We start from the raw sequence: 14,242 nt of genomic DNA, 5'->3' as shown, positions 1-14,242 counted from the left end.
CCGCGGTCTAGAGCTAGAATCTAGAAAGCCACAGGAGCACATTGTAGGTGGGGGTGTGGCATCTACTTCTTCCAGAAGAAGTAGCAGTAGTAGCAGCAGCAGCAGCAGCAGTAATTTCTTGCCTAGTTTCGGGTTTTTGGTAATGACGTGGAGGAGGAAGAAGAGAAGAGGCAGTGGGGGGTTCGTTCCAAGCATGTGCTCCTCCGTGGAAGTTGAAGATAATAGTTTGAATGGAATTCCGGGGTTCAATTACCGGAATCTTAAGGCTGATGTGAAGAAATATGAGCTCTAGACATGGATCATCTCGTATCTTGTATGTATGGTTCCATAGTTTTGTTATTATTGTTTTGATTTGAACATAGGGTTAACTGTGTTTTCTGAAGTCACAATTTCTGATCAACTCCAACAGCACCCTGTGGAGAAACGAAAGTCCTAACAAATCTCAGTTCACATTGAAACACAAATTTTGCAAGAATCACTCAAGATAAGCATAATTCGGGAAAGCCTTCGTCGCATGTACCATGATATGATCAAGTTGTCTTCAGCAGATATGACTCACTTTGATTTTTGTTTATATTTTTATGTCGTAATGAGGTTAAGATTTCTCTCTGATCTACCTACACTCTTGCGATCAACACCTGATATAATGGTCTCGTACAAGATCAGAACATGATCTAGTGTCTGCGTCTCTGTACTTTTCGCCACTCATTTTTGCTACAAATTAAGTTGCTTATGATGTGTTCTTCATATAAGATTCCCTGTTAAGTTAATCAAGGAACAAATTACTACAACTATTCATGTCAGAGTTTCCAAGTGGAATCCTCAGGTGTCTAAAAGATTGAACAAGTGCTTTCATTGTGGTTGAATAAGAAACCTTCCTGTCTTAACATCAGAAGATCTGCCACTTTACTCCAGTTTCGAAACATTTCATTTTGTAAAGTTTAACATAGTCCCTATCTAGTACAAGAACATTTATCATTACTAACAAGGTTTCCTCATTACTTACCCCCCCCCCCCCCCCCCAAAAAAAAAAAAAAGGGTTTCCCTCATCTGGTGGGGAAGAGGATAAAGTTGGCCCTCACGAAAAACTTGATTTTACTCTTGATTACGGGCCATCATCTCTAGGGGATACGAAGGGCCTGGAGGTGAAACTCAACAGCGAAACTTACATGAAACTTAGATAAGAGGTGGGGGAATGTGGCTAAACTTCGTTTGGGAGGTCAGGGAATGTGGCTTCCCCTCTCATTGTTGAGAGAGTTTGTTCCGAAAAAAGTTAAGATTTCTAGTGCATTGACCTTCCATTCTAGTTGTAAATGTTTCAACCAACAGAACAAGCTCTCTATAAACTGAACTCTCAACTGGTCTTATAAAGTCAGATAACCATAAGGTCCATAACCACACACCACTTGAAATATACAAACAAACACATCTCTGAATGCACAAGAGCTCAAATTCATCAGGTTGCAATATACGCTCTCATTTTGCCACTGACATACATAATTCAAAGAGCTCAAATTCATCAGGTTGCAATATAAGCTCTCATTTTGCCATTTCCTTAACGTAACTGTATGTGAAAACTCCAGTTTCATTTCATGGCATAGCCAAATACTCGAGAGCGGTAACAACATCACAGATCAACGGTCGGGTGCTAGCTTCGTCTTGGAGACACATGGCTGCAACAGCAAGTGCTTGATAGAGTCCCTTCGTAGGGTAGTTCCCTTCAAGTCTTGGGTCAGCCATTAGGGTGCACTTTCTTCTGTCCTTCAGAAGTGGTGCTGCCTGCAATATGGACAAAAGAACAGAATAAATAGACGACTATGAATTCCCCATTTGGATCCTTACTTTTTATGAATAAGTTTTTCAGAACATTGTTTTCAGAAAACTTGTTAGGGGAAATCAGAGGAATATGTTTTAACATTTTGAAAAATATACCTATTTTTACAATAACACCAAAAAGATGTATTCAAATTCTCAAAAACTGTTTTTGCTGGAGAATAACCTCAAATATGAAATGATGAAAAGCGTTCTGTGAAACTGATTCTGAAATCTCAAACTACTGAGAGAAGCATGAAAGTGTAAACTATGAAAAATCGTCTATGCAAATACCCACCCAAACAATCAGGTTTTGCTCCGCTGGTGGTCTCGCCATATCGATAACTCTCCTTCCCGTTATGATCTCCAGAAACACAACCCCAAAGCTGTACACGTCAGACTTAGTTGTCAGCTTACCTGTCATGGCGTACTCTGGTGCGCAGTATCCGTAAGTCCCCATGACCCTTGTGGACACATGTTGCTGGTCTCCTGTTGGACCTAACTTAGCAAGTCCAAAATCAGATAACTTGGGAATGAAGTCTTCATCCAGTAAGATATTGGATGGTTTGAAATCACGATAGATAATTGGAGGATCCACGGTATCATGCAAGTATTCGAGCCCTTCAGCTGCTCCTTTTGCTATCTTCATTCTAGTGAACCAATCAAGTGGATTCTTGCCTTGGGGTAAATCTGACAGAAAAAATTTATATTGTTGTTAACAATTATGCTGATAGAATAAGGAGACACCGATTTATTCATTCTCCACTCAATATGTACCAATATGTAATGGGTGATGGCCTCAACAAAGCTCAATGAGAAAACAAATTCATGCAGCCAACTCCAATTGATTGGGACTTAAGGCTTTGTTTGGTTTGATTTACACAATGGGCACTGATATTATTCCTTATGATGGAATGAGTCCACACTCCTCAATAGGACTCGTCAATAGAAGGACCTATTCACAATAATTGTCCTTTTTTCATTATGACTTCCATCATTTTATAATTGGGTGACTTGTCCCCATGTATAAAGTAGTCATTTTCCTATACTTTATTGGTCATCTTGTCCCAAAATTTTAGTTATTATATTGTTCTAGATTGGAGAATTTTACTAATCTTGTTTGATTCTTGTAAGGTCAAATTTTTTGGGAAATCCATATGTAAAATAAACAGCCAATTTGCCCGTGTGAAGAACCACATCAGAGAAAATCAGAAATGTTTGTGGACATACCAAGAAGGTGATCCTCCAAAGACCCATTGGACATGTATTCATATACCAAAATTCGTTGATGCCCATCGGCGCAATATCCAATCAGATTGACGAGGTTCGGATGGTTTACAAGACTGAGTGTCAAAACCTCCGCGAGGAATTCTCTATTGCCCTGCACTCCATTCTTGTCAAGTTGCTTCACAGCCACAGGCTGAATGCCATAAAAAATGAAGCATGAGACCGAAAAAAAAGTTACCAAACGACACAATAACAAAAACGCAGAAAGTGAGAAGGCGGGTAACAGACTTGACTTGTGGTCCTAATGTGGCCTTTGTACACCCTTCCAAATCCTCCCTCACCCAACAGCAGATCAGCGTTGAAGTTGTTTGTTGCAGCGGCTAATTGACGGAATGTGAAAACTTCAGCAGCCACTTTTACTTTCCCGAATTTGAGTATCTCTTCTGCTAGTTTTCTCTGCTTTATGCTGCCTGCACATTCATGGTGAGAACCAGTAGTTTAGAATAGGCATTGGGTTGATTTCCGATGTACCGAAAAATAAAAATTAATAGGCATTGGGCAGCCACAAGGATGCCTAGAATGTGCAGACTGATTCTTGGTTCTGGGCATGTACCATGAAGGAAATCTTTCGGAACCGGATTATCAGCTCCTCGATATATTCTTGATACAGGCTATATATATGCTTGTGTTTTCTTGTTCCATCCCTCTAGGGTGCCCGACGATTCAACGAACCATGCAACGACATTAGCCGTTCAGATAGAGTGCCGTGATGGGGAAACGAGAACAGGCGTAAATGTAGAACCTTAAAAAATACAATGGTCTGAATTTGTCCAACCATACAGTTGGATTATTCAAAGGTTCAATCCACAAAGGTAACCATTGCCATGAAAAAAAGGAAAAACCAAAGCAGAAAAACAATCAAATACAAAAACCATTGCCATGTAGAATGGATTTGCGTATACTTCATCATTAATTCCTCGTAATTTTGTGAAAACTTCAGCGGAAGATGAAAGCTGGCAGATCAAAAGAGAAAATAAGAAAGCGCGCAGAAGATGGTTACGCAACTCATGCCATGCATAGGCACGATATTAAAAAAAAAACTGAAATTTGAATACAATAACCTCCTATCCAAGAACTCATATTTTGCGATAAACGCGATAGGAAAATCGAAGAAAAAGAGAATCTGATTATGTCATGGATACGATTTCACAAAAGAAATCAGAAATCGACAAAAAGGTTGCCCTTGACCGACCTGACCGCATTGAGATGCTTCTCACGATGGTGGCCAATGCCTCTTGATCATCATCGTATTTTCTAGCATTCTTCTTCTCCTTCTGATGACTCTTTGCATAAACCACAGAACTCCCCTTGATCGAATCGCTGCGGTCCATCCTACAACACGCAAATAAACTCATCTGATCTTCCTTTCGTTTCTCTCTCCGACACCGTAAAACTTGTCCCAAAGGTACAAAGACTCTCAGGATGCCTTGGTTTTCCGAATAGGATTTGGGCGCAACATTTTCGCATACTTATCCAAGTTGGAGAAATTGATCTAAATTTTGATGAGGGAAACTGAAAACGGTACACCGCAGTGAATTCAGTTAATTGAGACAGGTTTTGGCATTCATGTCTGGGCTATGACGAGCTTTTGTTTTTTTCCTCTGCCAGTTTTCATAGGAGGAATAGAAAGAGAGGCCCCTAGTCCCAACCCTTTGGAGTAACTAACTTCAACAATACATGGGGAAAATTCACCAAACTCATTAGCTGGCAAATGGGTATCATCATTGCCTTTTTAAATGTCATCAATAAATGGAATCTGCTGAAACGAAAAGTACGTCTAGGAACACAATCCCTGGATGCAACCGTGTTCGGAGTCGTATGATGTACGCGGGACCATGTGCATCGGACGGCTTTGGATGCAGTAGCGTCCAGAGTGGTAATTTAAAGTTGTGTACTTGGCATTTCTCGGAACTCCCATATTTTCGTTGACATATTAATTGTCAGCCATCAATTTTGGTAGTTGACCACTACACCTTGCACTTTCCTTCATTTAGCATTTTAAGACAAGATTTGGAGTTGTATTCTAAATCAAATGTTCTGGCTTGAAATAGTAGGATCTTCTTGTTGGATATCTTCACCTTTTCCACAAGAGGTGGATTTGATGAAGGAAAATCTTCACAAGATGGAAAATTATTCAATGTTCCGAGTATATCCCATCCCCTCACATAACATTTGAGGCTCACGCATTTAAGCCCTACATATTAAGTGAGGTGGGGGAAAATATACTCCCGGAGTACTGAGTTGGATTGGCTCTAAATCACCTACCATGCTAAATTACCAATTTACCACTATCTCCATTGTTTTTCTCAATACCCACGTGGAGCACGCCGCCCCCCTCAGTCACCAACATCACCTCCTCCAACTCTCCTAGCCCAACCACCACCTCCTTCTCCTTCTCCACGTCTCATAACCACCCTCCTCCCAGCTCCCTCAGCCCACCTCCTACAACCACCCCATCCCCAGACAAGACCATTGATGCCTCCAACTTTGGACAACCAGCCACCATAGCCGAACAACTGTTCAACGTATGGCATTGTAATTCCGGAAGAAAGTCTAGGTTTTCAGATCTTGCAAGGTGGCTATAGTGATGATGGACAGGCCTCTGTCATATGAATGATTAAGAGCATGTGTACCCTAGGTTTTTACATCTTGAAGCGCTTGTCCTACACATGAGAGAGGTTGAGTAGGATGGGATGGGGTAAGAACGGGAGACAATGGAGAGTAGGCTAGAGAAGATGCGGTGGTGATGGTTCTGGTGAGTGATGGCCAGAGATGGTGGTGGCTGGATTATCAAACCGCAAAATGGTGGATTAAGAATACTCAGTCCATAGTCCATACTACCCCTCTCCTCGATCTTCTCCTCCAACCTTCCCAAATCCCATTCCTAAACCGAAAATCTTAAACTTCCCTTCATCGATCCCTTTCCTACTCTCTGCCAAATTTGCCACCATTTTCTCAAATTTATTCTCACGTCTATCTTTTGGAGGTAACCTGACACTGCTACCATGTTTTGTGTATGCTATCTTTTGGAGGTAACCTGACACTGCTACCATGTTTTGTGTATGCTAGACGACCACCTCTACTCAAAAAAGGTCTAATTCATTCCGAGATAGATGTTCCAACCCCTTTTTTCAAAGATGGATGTGGATGTTGATCGATACACCTACAATGGCTAGAGAAGTGAAGATAGACACTTTTTTCCTTTGTTTGGTCCATGCCCTCCCTCCACTTGGGTTTTCTAATCTTGGACCATTTCAATAACTCCTCCCTTTGTGGGGTCTTTTTCCACCTATGTGGAAGTTTTTCTTTTCTTTTTTGGGACGCATATTGTAGTCCGATGTATTTCAATGTCTGATATTTTGTCAGCAGTCCAATAAATTAGGCCTCATGCTTTTTCGATTAAAGAAATCCAGATTTATTCTCTTTTTCAATCTCATGTTGTATCATATCTCAATCAAACATGATACAAGTACTTTCAACCCTTGTCAACATAATACGACTCATTATTCCAAATCTCTCAAAACCTATTCACGGTACTATTATATAGGAAGGATAAGCTCACATAATCTCTTTGCTACTTTGGTTAAGGTTATTGTGATAATTTTCCTTTGACAAGGCAGATTTTGTAATCTAGCGTAAGAGAATTTGAAAGGAATGGTGAGAGTCAAACTGAGTGCCTGATAAATGAAGGAACCCTATTGAGTAAGCTCTACCACATGCCCTATGCCTCACATCCAACAATGATAAATTCTGTTACCAAATGTTTTGAGTTTTTTTGTGTGGGTACAAGTAAGAACATCAACTAGTGTTACTTAGTATCTCAGAAGAGAATGAATGAAAGTAAAATGAACCTGAGAAAAATATTATGTTGATACATGAGTAATTAGTAAAAAAGACAACTTGGGCTTCTTGTTTTGTCCTTATTTAATTTTTTTCGCATTTGTTAATTTTGAGTTAAGCTTTTGTGGATTACTGTTTGTCTCAACGAGAGAAATCGAAAGTAAAAAATTATGACTTTTACCCAAATATTTTTAGAAATATCTAAGAATAAGTATAGAAAATTCAGAAAGTTGGATTTTCTGTATTTTTTCTTGGGAATTTCTAAAAATATTTGGGTAAAAGTAAAAAAAAAAAAATACATATCTGATTCGTCTCTTTGAGAACCAATAATTCACAATTTTTTACACAAAATTAACAAATGTAAAAAAAAAAAATTAAATAAGGACAAAACAAAATGACAAGTTATCTCTTCTTCGTTTTTTCCCGGAAACTATCTTCAGCCTGAAGGAAATGACAATAAAGATTAGCGAGTGCTTGGCTGCCCCTCGCGAGTTATTTTAAATTAAATACCTACACTAATCCTTTGTGATTAACAGCCGGATCCGTGGCGCAATGGTAGCGCGTCTGACTCCAGATCAGAAGGTTGCGTGTTCGATTCACGTCGGGTTCAATCCCCCCCTCCAATCGGCATCACTTTTTTGTCTCTGCTTCCCTTCAGTTGTACGTTGTCCTGGCAATAGGAAAATCCGTCTGGCCATTATAAAAACTCCCATTCCCATTTCTCCCAAACCCCACCTGTTTCTTTCTGGTAAACCCTACTGGCAATCTAGCATTCAGAATCTCTCTCTCTCTCTCTCTCTGTGAACCATGGCTTCTCTCTCCAAGCTCCGCCTCCCCACACCCCACCGCCGCCCTTTCTCCTCTTCCTCCATCCTAAACCCAGACTCCAAAACCCCACTCAGCTCAAAACAGAAGTCCCGCGCCGCCCTCGCCCTCGTCAAATCCGAAAAAAACCCGGAACGCATCCTCGACATCTGCCGCGCCGCCTCCCTCACCCCGTCCTCCCACCTCGACCGCATCGCCTTCTCCCTGGCCATCTCCCGCCTCGCCGACTCTAACTACTTCCACGGCATCCGCCTCTTCCTCGAAGAACTCAAGACCCGACCCGACTTGAAAACGGAGCGCTTCATGGCCCACGCCATCGTCCTCTACGGCCAGGCCAAACTCATCGACGATGCCGTCCAAACCTTCGTTAAGATGCCCGACCTGGGTGTGGAGCGGACCGTCAAGTCGCTCAATGCTTTGCTGTTCTCCTGCCTCGTGGCCAAGGATTATAGCGAGGTAAAGCGTGTTTATCTTGAATTTCCGAGAAAGTATGGGATTGATTTGAACTTGGACAGTTATAATACGGTTATTAAGGCCTTTAGCGAGTCGGGTTTGACGAGCTCGGTGTACTCGTTGCTGGGGGAGATGGATAGGAAGCGTTGCAAGCCGAACGCGACGTCCTTCGGGACGATGATTGCGGGGTTTTATAAGGAGGAGAAGTATGAGGATGTTGGGAAGGTTCTGGATTTGATGAATAAGTACGATATGCTACCGGGGATTAGTACGTATAATATAAGGATTCATAGTTTGTGTAAGTTGGGGAAGTCTGTTGAGGCGAAGGCTTTGCTCGACGGGATGTTGTCGAGGGGGATGCAGCCGAATTCGGTTACGTATTGCCATTTGATTCACGGTTTTTGTAAGGAAGGGAGGTTGGATGAAGGGAAGAGTTTGTTTAAGAAGATGGTGGATAGGGGGTGTAAACCTGATAGTGACTGTTATTTTACTCTGGTTCACTTTTTGTGCCGGGGAGAGGATTTTGAGGCCGCGTTGGAGCTTTGTAAAGAGAGTATGAAGAAGGGTTGGGTTCCTAATTTCTCGACCATGAAGTTACTTGTGAATGGGCTTGCGAACGTTTCGAAGATTGATGAGGCACGGGAACTCGTCGGGCAAATGAAGGAGAAGTTCTCGAAATCTGCTGACATGTGGAGTCAAGTTGAAGAGGGTTTACCCAAGTAGAGAAGACAAACATTCGTATGTGACAATTTTTATGAAAATAAAATTGAACATTAGGTGGATGTTTGTAGGAATTGTATCTTAAGAGTGATTTCCATCTTGCATTTCAGTTGCTGAATTTGTTGAAACCTGAAATACATTGTTCTGAAATGCCTTTTGCAAGAGCTAGAAGATGATGTTTTTGTGGGATAATGTTATTTTTGAACTTCTTCCTCATGATTTGTTATTTTGGCCTGGTTTCGCCTATGGTCTGGCATGCATTTCCTAATATCTTGGGAGCTGTTAGAACAGAATCTACTTTGTCGGGAACATGAGTTAAAGCAATAAAAAGTCTCTGGAAGTTATTTGAAATGAACATTTTCCCTGTAAATACACTCTCTCTGTTAATGTATAGACTAGTATTGACCGGATTCGAATCTGGTGTCTATTTCTGCATACTTGTTGCTGGTTAAAGTCAACATTTTGTCATGACTTCGATTTTGCAAGAGGCGGCAGCTTCTTGTATATGAGCTCAGACTTATGCGATCAAAAGTCGGCACATAAGGGCTAGCATGAGGTTTACATCTATGAATTGTATTTTGTATGCTTGGCTTGGAGAGAGAGATTGGAATGGTTTTTCTTAAAGCTAGCTTTGTAACTCTTCTTAGAGGACACTAATGCCTTGAGCTTGTGGTTTGCAAGATTTGACATCATAGGGCATTGGTAGGGGGAGCACATTCATTCAATAACTGAAGCATAAGACTCGAGGCCACGGTTTATAGTACAGTTTTCCCTACTTCCCTTCATCTTGTGGCAAAATGGAGAGTGTGTAAGTTGAAGAATCTGTGGAGGCAAATGTTTTGCTTGATGGGATGTTGTCAAGGGTAATGAAGCCGATTTCGGTTGTGCAATTGTCATTTGATTCATGGGTTTTGTAGGGAAGGGAAATTGGATGAAGTGAAGAGTTCGTTAAAGAAAATGGTGAGTAGTGGATGCAAACCGGATAGTGACGATTATTTTACTCTGGTTTGCTTCTTATACCAAGGTGGGGAGTTTGAGACTGCGTTGGTGAGTTGTAAGGAGAGTATGGAAAAGGGTTGGGTTCCTATTTTCTCGACCATGAAGTCCCTTGTGAATGGGCTTGCAAGCATTTCAAAGATTGATGAGACACGGGAACTTCTCGAGCAAATAAAGGTGAAATTTGCCAAATCTGCCGACATGTGTAGCCAAGTAGAAGAAGGTTTGCCTAAGTAGAGAAGACAAACATCTCATTTGACAATCATTAGGACGAAGGCCACATGAATGATACTGGACATTAGATGGATATTTGTAGAAAATGGAATCTCCAGAGAGATACCATCCTGCATTTCAGATGCTGAATTTGTTGAACTACCTGAAAGGCTGAAATATGTTGTTCCGATATTTTATTAGTGGAGATGTTCGTTTTCGTTGGATAAAGCAACTTTCGATCTATTTCCTTATCATACATTGCTCAACTTGCTTTGGTCTGGTTTGTTTCCCTGGAAGTGCTTTCAAATGAACATTAATCCTTGCATTTTTCTCTCGCTTTTTATCACCCCGGGAATATGTGAACTAGTATTGATCGTTGGAATCTACTGTTTATATCTGCGTAGTTGTTGCCGGTTGATGTCAACATTTTTTTAGGACTTCTTGTTTTTACGCTCAGGCCTGTATTTTGTATGCTTGGCTTGGACAGAGACATTTTTATTTGAACGTTGGACAGAGACTTATTAGTAGCACTTTTCTCAAAGACTAGCTTCAGATAACTCTTCTTTGTTGGACACACTACTTGCATGCATAGATGTAGTAGTTTAAATCCTCTGTAGTATCCAATTTTGTCTCTAAAAGGTGTATCATTTTCCGCCAATGGGACATGCGAGAATCTTCTCATTACAAGATACTACTCGCATGATCCAATGGCCAAAACTATGCTAAAATATATACCAATACAAGCAAAATTTAGTACAACGGACTTGAGGGGATACTACCGGCACCTGAGTCATGTTGCCTACTTTACATCATCCAACTTAGGTCTTGTAATTATGAGAATTTTGTCTAGAATATTGTTGCTCGAATTGTATCCCTCGCTGCCTTTTGCTCTAGGAGTGCAGTATTTGTTCTTTTTGGCACAATCCTATGTTTAGTATGATAGAAGATACCATTCAGTAGTTTTGTTGAGCTGAAATAGCACCAAAAAAAGACCCGGTGCTTAATCCAAGTGGTCAATCTTCTTGTGATTGGTCTTCAAGAATAAGGTTGCCAATTTTGAGCTGATGGAGCAGTGTCAGTCCTTCGTAATAATTTAACTTGCTTACATACTGATATCCTTCCGCGTGATGGTAAGAAAAAGAAAAAGGTATAGCAGTAAATATATTACATGATGCTCCTAGTAGACCGGTAAATCAAGACACTGGCAATGCCATAACTCACTCTACTAGATTGACAATTTCCCAAGTGCACATGCATTTGCCAACCCCCACTTTACACGTAACACCTTTTTTTATAACCGAATATGCGGGTCAATTTCTTCGCACTTCGACTAATTTCGGGACACAGAAATTAACGATCGGGCACAGTCCTCCAGTGGCCCCAATGTTTGGAATGTTTGGCCTTCATAAAATTCGAACATAGAGTTTCACGAAATGAAAATCACCTATTTGTTTTCTCATGCCCACTTGACCAGACCCCATAAAATTCGAATATGCGACCTCATCCCATAACACTTGACTCAACCCACTGACTATAAAGGGCAGGCGTGGGCTTATTTGTTAACACCGAACCTGTCTTCATCCAACCGTCCAAAGCCGTCCAAACCTCTAGAATAAACTTGTGCTCAAGTGATTAAGGTCAGCAAACATAGCCACAAAACCGACATAGCAACAAATGAATGATTGAATTAACCCCATCTTTTGTATCATGATTATGACTTTTTAGAATGTCGGCTCAAGAAACTTTAAAATTATAAGCTTATCAATCTACTTATTCAAGAAAATCTATTTGGTTTACGTTGTGTGAAGAAATCCTAGATAGACATGATATAAATAGTTGTAAATACGTTACGGTAATGTATACTAGCGCCAAACCTGTGTGCTATGCACGGGCTAGTTAATTAAACCTTTTAACTAACTTGTACTAATACGCTAACTATTCAAATTATACTTTTATACTTTTTACAAAGTAGAACTATGGAGAAGTACCATTTTTAATAAGTTTCTACTTGTTGAAGAAAAAAGTAATTGTCTACGATAAAAAAAATTATTCAACCATATCTGTAAATTTTAAAATAATAAACCACAAACATCGATTTAGAAGAAGCTATAGTCTATTTACTACATTTTGAGGATATTATCAAGGGACGGAAAAAAAAAAAAGTATAGATCGAGAAACAATTAATCCACAAATTCCCGAACCAGCGAAGCAAAATGCATTTTCAATTTGCACATAACAATGATGAGTTAAAGAAAAATGAATTAAAATCGAAATGGTAAAAAACAAACATCATATTAGTAGAAGTAACTATTAAAATAAGTCACCTAACTCCGTCTTCCTCAATCTTAATTTGTAGCAAAGAATACGATTGATAAAAGCTATCCTAGCAGCTCGGCTCGGTTTGGCTCGTTAACGTTTAGCTCGTGTGGAGCTCGACTCCTTAAGGGAGGCTTGTTTAGTATATGATTAAATTCGGCTCGTTAAGGTTCAAACTCAAGTTTTTGACTTGTAAAGTAAACTAGCCGAGCTTTGTCATATAAATATCTTTACAATTCAGATGAATGATAGTATGATAACTCTCTATAAAAAGAAAGATCGCACTGTGATTGAGGGGCTGTTTGATGAAACTGAAAATTGAAAATTTTGCCTTGTTTGGATGGTGTTTTAAAAATTTTTGAGTTTGATTTTTAGGTAATGAGTGTATAGAGAAATTAGGGTAATGATTGGAGATAGGAGTAATGAGTGGAGAGAGATAGAGAGATAAATGAAAATAATGATTGGAGAAATGAGATTAATGATTAAAAATAGGGGTAATGAGTGTTTTTTGAGTTGAATTTTTTTTTCCAAATTGTGATCCAAACAAGTAAGTACTGAAAGTTGAATGTTAAATTTTTAAAGCTAAAAAGTTGTTTGATAAATATATTAAGGGAAATTTTTATAAATGGTCCCTCTAGTTTGCATGAATTTTCATTTTCGTCCCTCTAGTATCAATTGTGTTACTTTTAGTCCTATAATTTGCATTCTGTCTCAATTTCGTCCCTCTCGCTTACGGCGTTAATGAAACAAACGGAATTGGAGGACAAAATTGTCATTTCTCCTCACAGAGGGACTAAATTGAGATTTTATGCAAACTAGAGGGACTATTTCTATAATTTTGTTTTTTACTTTTGTTTTTGTAAATAAATTTAAAATACATCATATATAATATATTTCTCATCTCACTTTATATTGAATAATAAAATATACGTTGAAATTTTGTAAAGTTTTTATTATATACATCACAAAAAATATGAGAAAATTCGAAAAATGACCCTTATGTTAATTGTCTTGGTCTTGTATTTTTTTTTTCAATTGAATTTTCACTATCGTTATTTTTTTTGTCACATGATTAAAAAGAAAAAGTTGTTCAATAGTATTTAGAAATCTTGTAATTGTGTTTAATTAAGCAATGAAACACTATTAAATATTAAGAGATCAAATACATTAAAATATGGGTATAAGTGTATTTATTTTGGGACTTACTCATAAGATCACTCATATAACAAATAAACACGGATTTTAAACATTTTTTTTATTGGGTGAAAAAATAAGAAGATTATAAGAACATGATACAAAGACATTAGCTAAGGGATTGATTTGTACATTTTCTAATATTTTTGTAATGTGTAATGAAATATAAATTTTCCAATATAGTTTGATTACCCAATAAAAAATAATTCAGTTGTCAAATACATTACTTATGGTCTTTTTTATTTTATTTGCAAAAAACGAAAGTAAAATGTAAAATTTTAAAAATAATCCCTCTGATTTGCATAAAATTTCAATTTGGTCCCTCTGTGAGAGAAAATGACAATTTTGCCCTTCAATTCCGTTTGTTTCATGGATGGCGTTAGGGAGAAGGACGAAATTGAGATGGAATGAAAACTATAGGGTTAAAATTGATACAATTAATAGTAGAGGGACGAAAATGAGAACTCATGCAAACTAGAGGGACCATTTTTATAAATTTCCCATATATTAAACACTGAATTAAAAAACTGATCAATAATTTTAGTTCCAATTCTCTCTTAAATTTACTTATGGTCACAATGTATTT

At 38.8% G+C, this 14,242-nt stretch overlaps 2 protein-coding genes and 1 non-coding gene across 5 annotated transcripts; 2 read left to right on the top strand and 1 right to left on the bottom strand.

The window, feature by feature from the left end:
- Window positions 1-1,345: 1,345 nt before the first annotated feature.
- LOC131313448 (probable serine/threonine-protein kinase PBL23) lies at window positions 1,346-4,800 on the bottom strand. Its single transcript, XM_058341758.1, has 5 exons — window positions 4,292-4,800; window positions 3,328-3,509; window positions 3,043-3,232; window positions 2,111-2,502; window positions 1,346-1,779 (listed from the first exon to the last, which is right to left on the bottom strand). Exons 1-5 carry the CDS (start codon window positions 4,452-4,454, stop codon window positions 1,591-1,593), a joined length of 1,116 nt encoding a protein of 371 aa, XP_058197741.1. The 5' UTR covers window positions 4,455-4,800; the 3' UTR covers window positions 1,346-1,590.
- A 2,677-nt stretch (window positions 4,801-7,477) lies between these two features.
- Window positions 7,478-7,549, top strand: TRNAW-CCA (transfer RNA tryptophan (anticodon CCA)). Its single transcript has one exon. It is a non-coding gene; the product is annotated as a tRNA-Trp (tRNA).
- A 147-nt stretch (window positions 7,550-7,696) lies between these two features.
- On the top strand, window positions 7,697-10,449 carry LOC131313447 (small ribosomal subunit protein mS86 (rPPR1)). Of its 3 annotated transcripts, none has more exons than XM_058341756.1 (2): window positions 7,697-8,955; window positions 9,426-10,449. In XM_058341756.1, exon 1 carries the CDS (start codon window positions 7,747-7,749, stop codon window positions 8,938-8,940), a length of 1,194 nt encoding a protein of 397 aa, XP_058197739.1. In that variant the 5' UTR covers window positions 7,697-7,746; the 3' UTR covers window positions 8,941-8,955; window positions 9,426-10,449. The 3 variants fall into 3 exon arrangements, with proteins under 3 accessions (XP_058197739.1, XP_058197738.1, XP_058197740.1); XM_058341755.1 differs by having other exon boundaries at window positions 9,619-10,444; XM_058341757.1 differs by having other exon boundaries at window positions 9,855-10,441.
- Window positions 10,450-14,242: the final 3,793 nt, after the last annotated feature.

Source organism: Rhododendron vialii, chromosome 13a (genome assembly GCF_030253575.1).
Source record: "Rhododendron vialii isolate Sample 1 chromosome 13a, ASM3025357v1".
In the NCBI taxonomy this organism is placed as follows: Eukaryota; Viridiplantae; Streptophyta; class Magnoliopsida; order Ericales; family Ericaceae; genus Rhododendron; species Rhododendron vialii.
The sequence above is the reverse complement of the archived record's forward strand: the minus strand, read 5'-3'. Positions and strand labels throughout refer to the sequence as shown.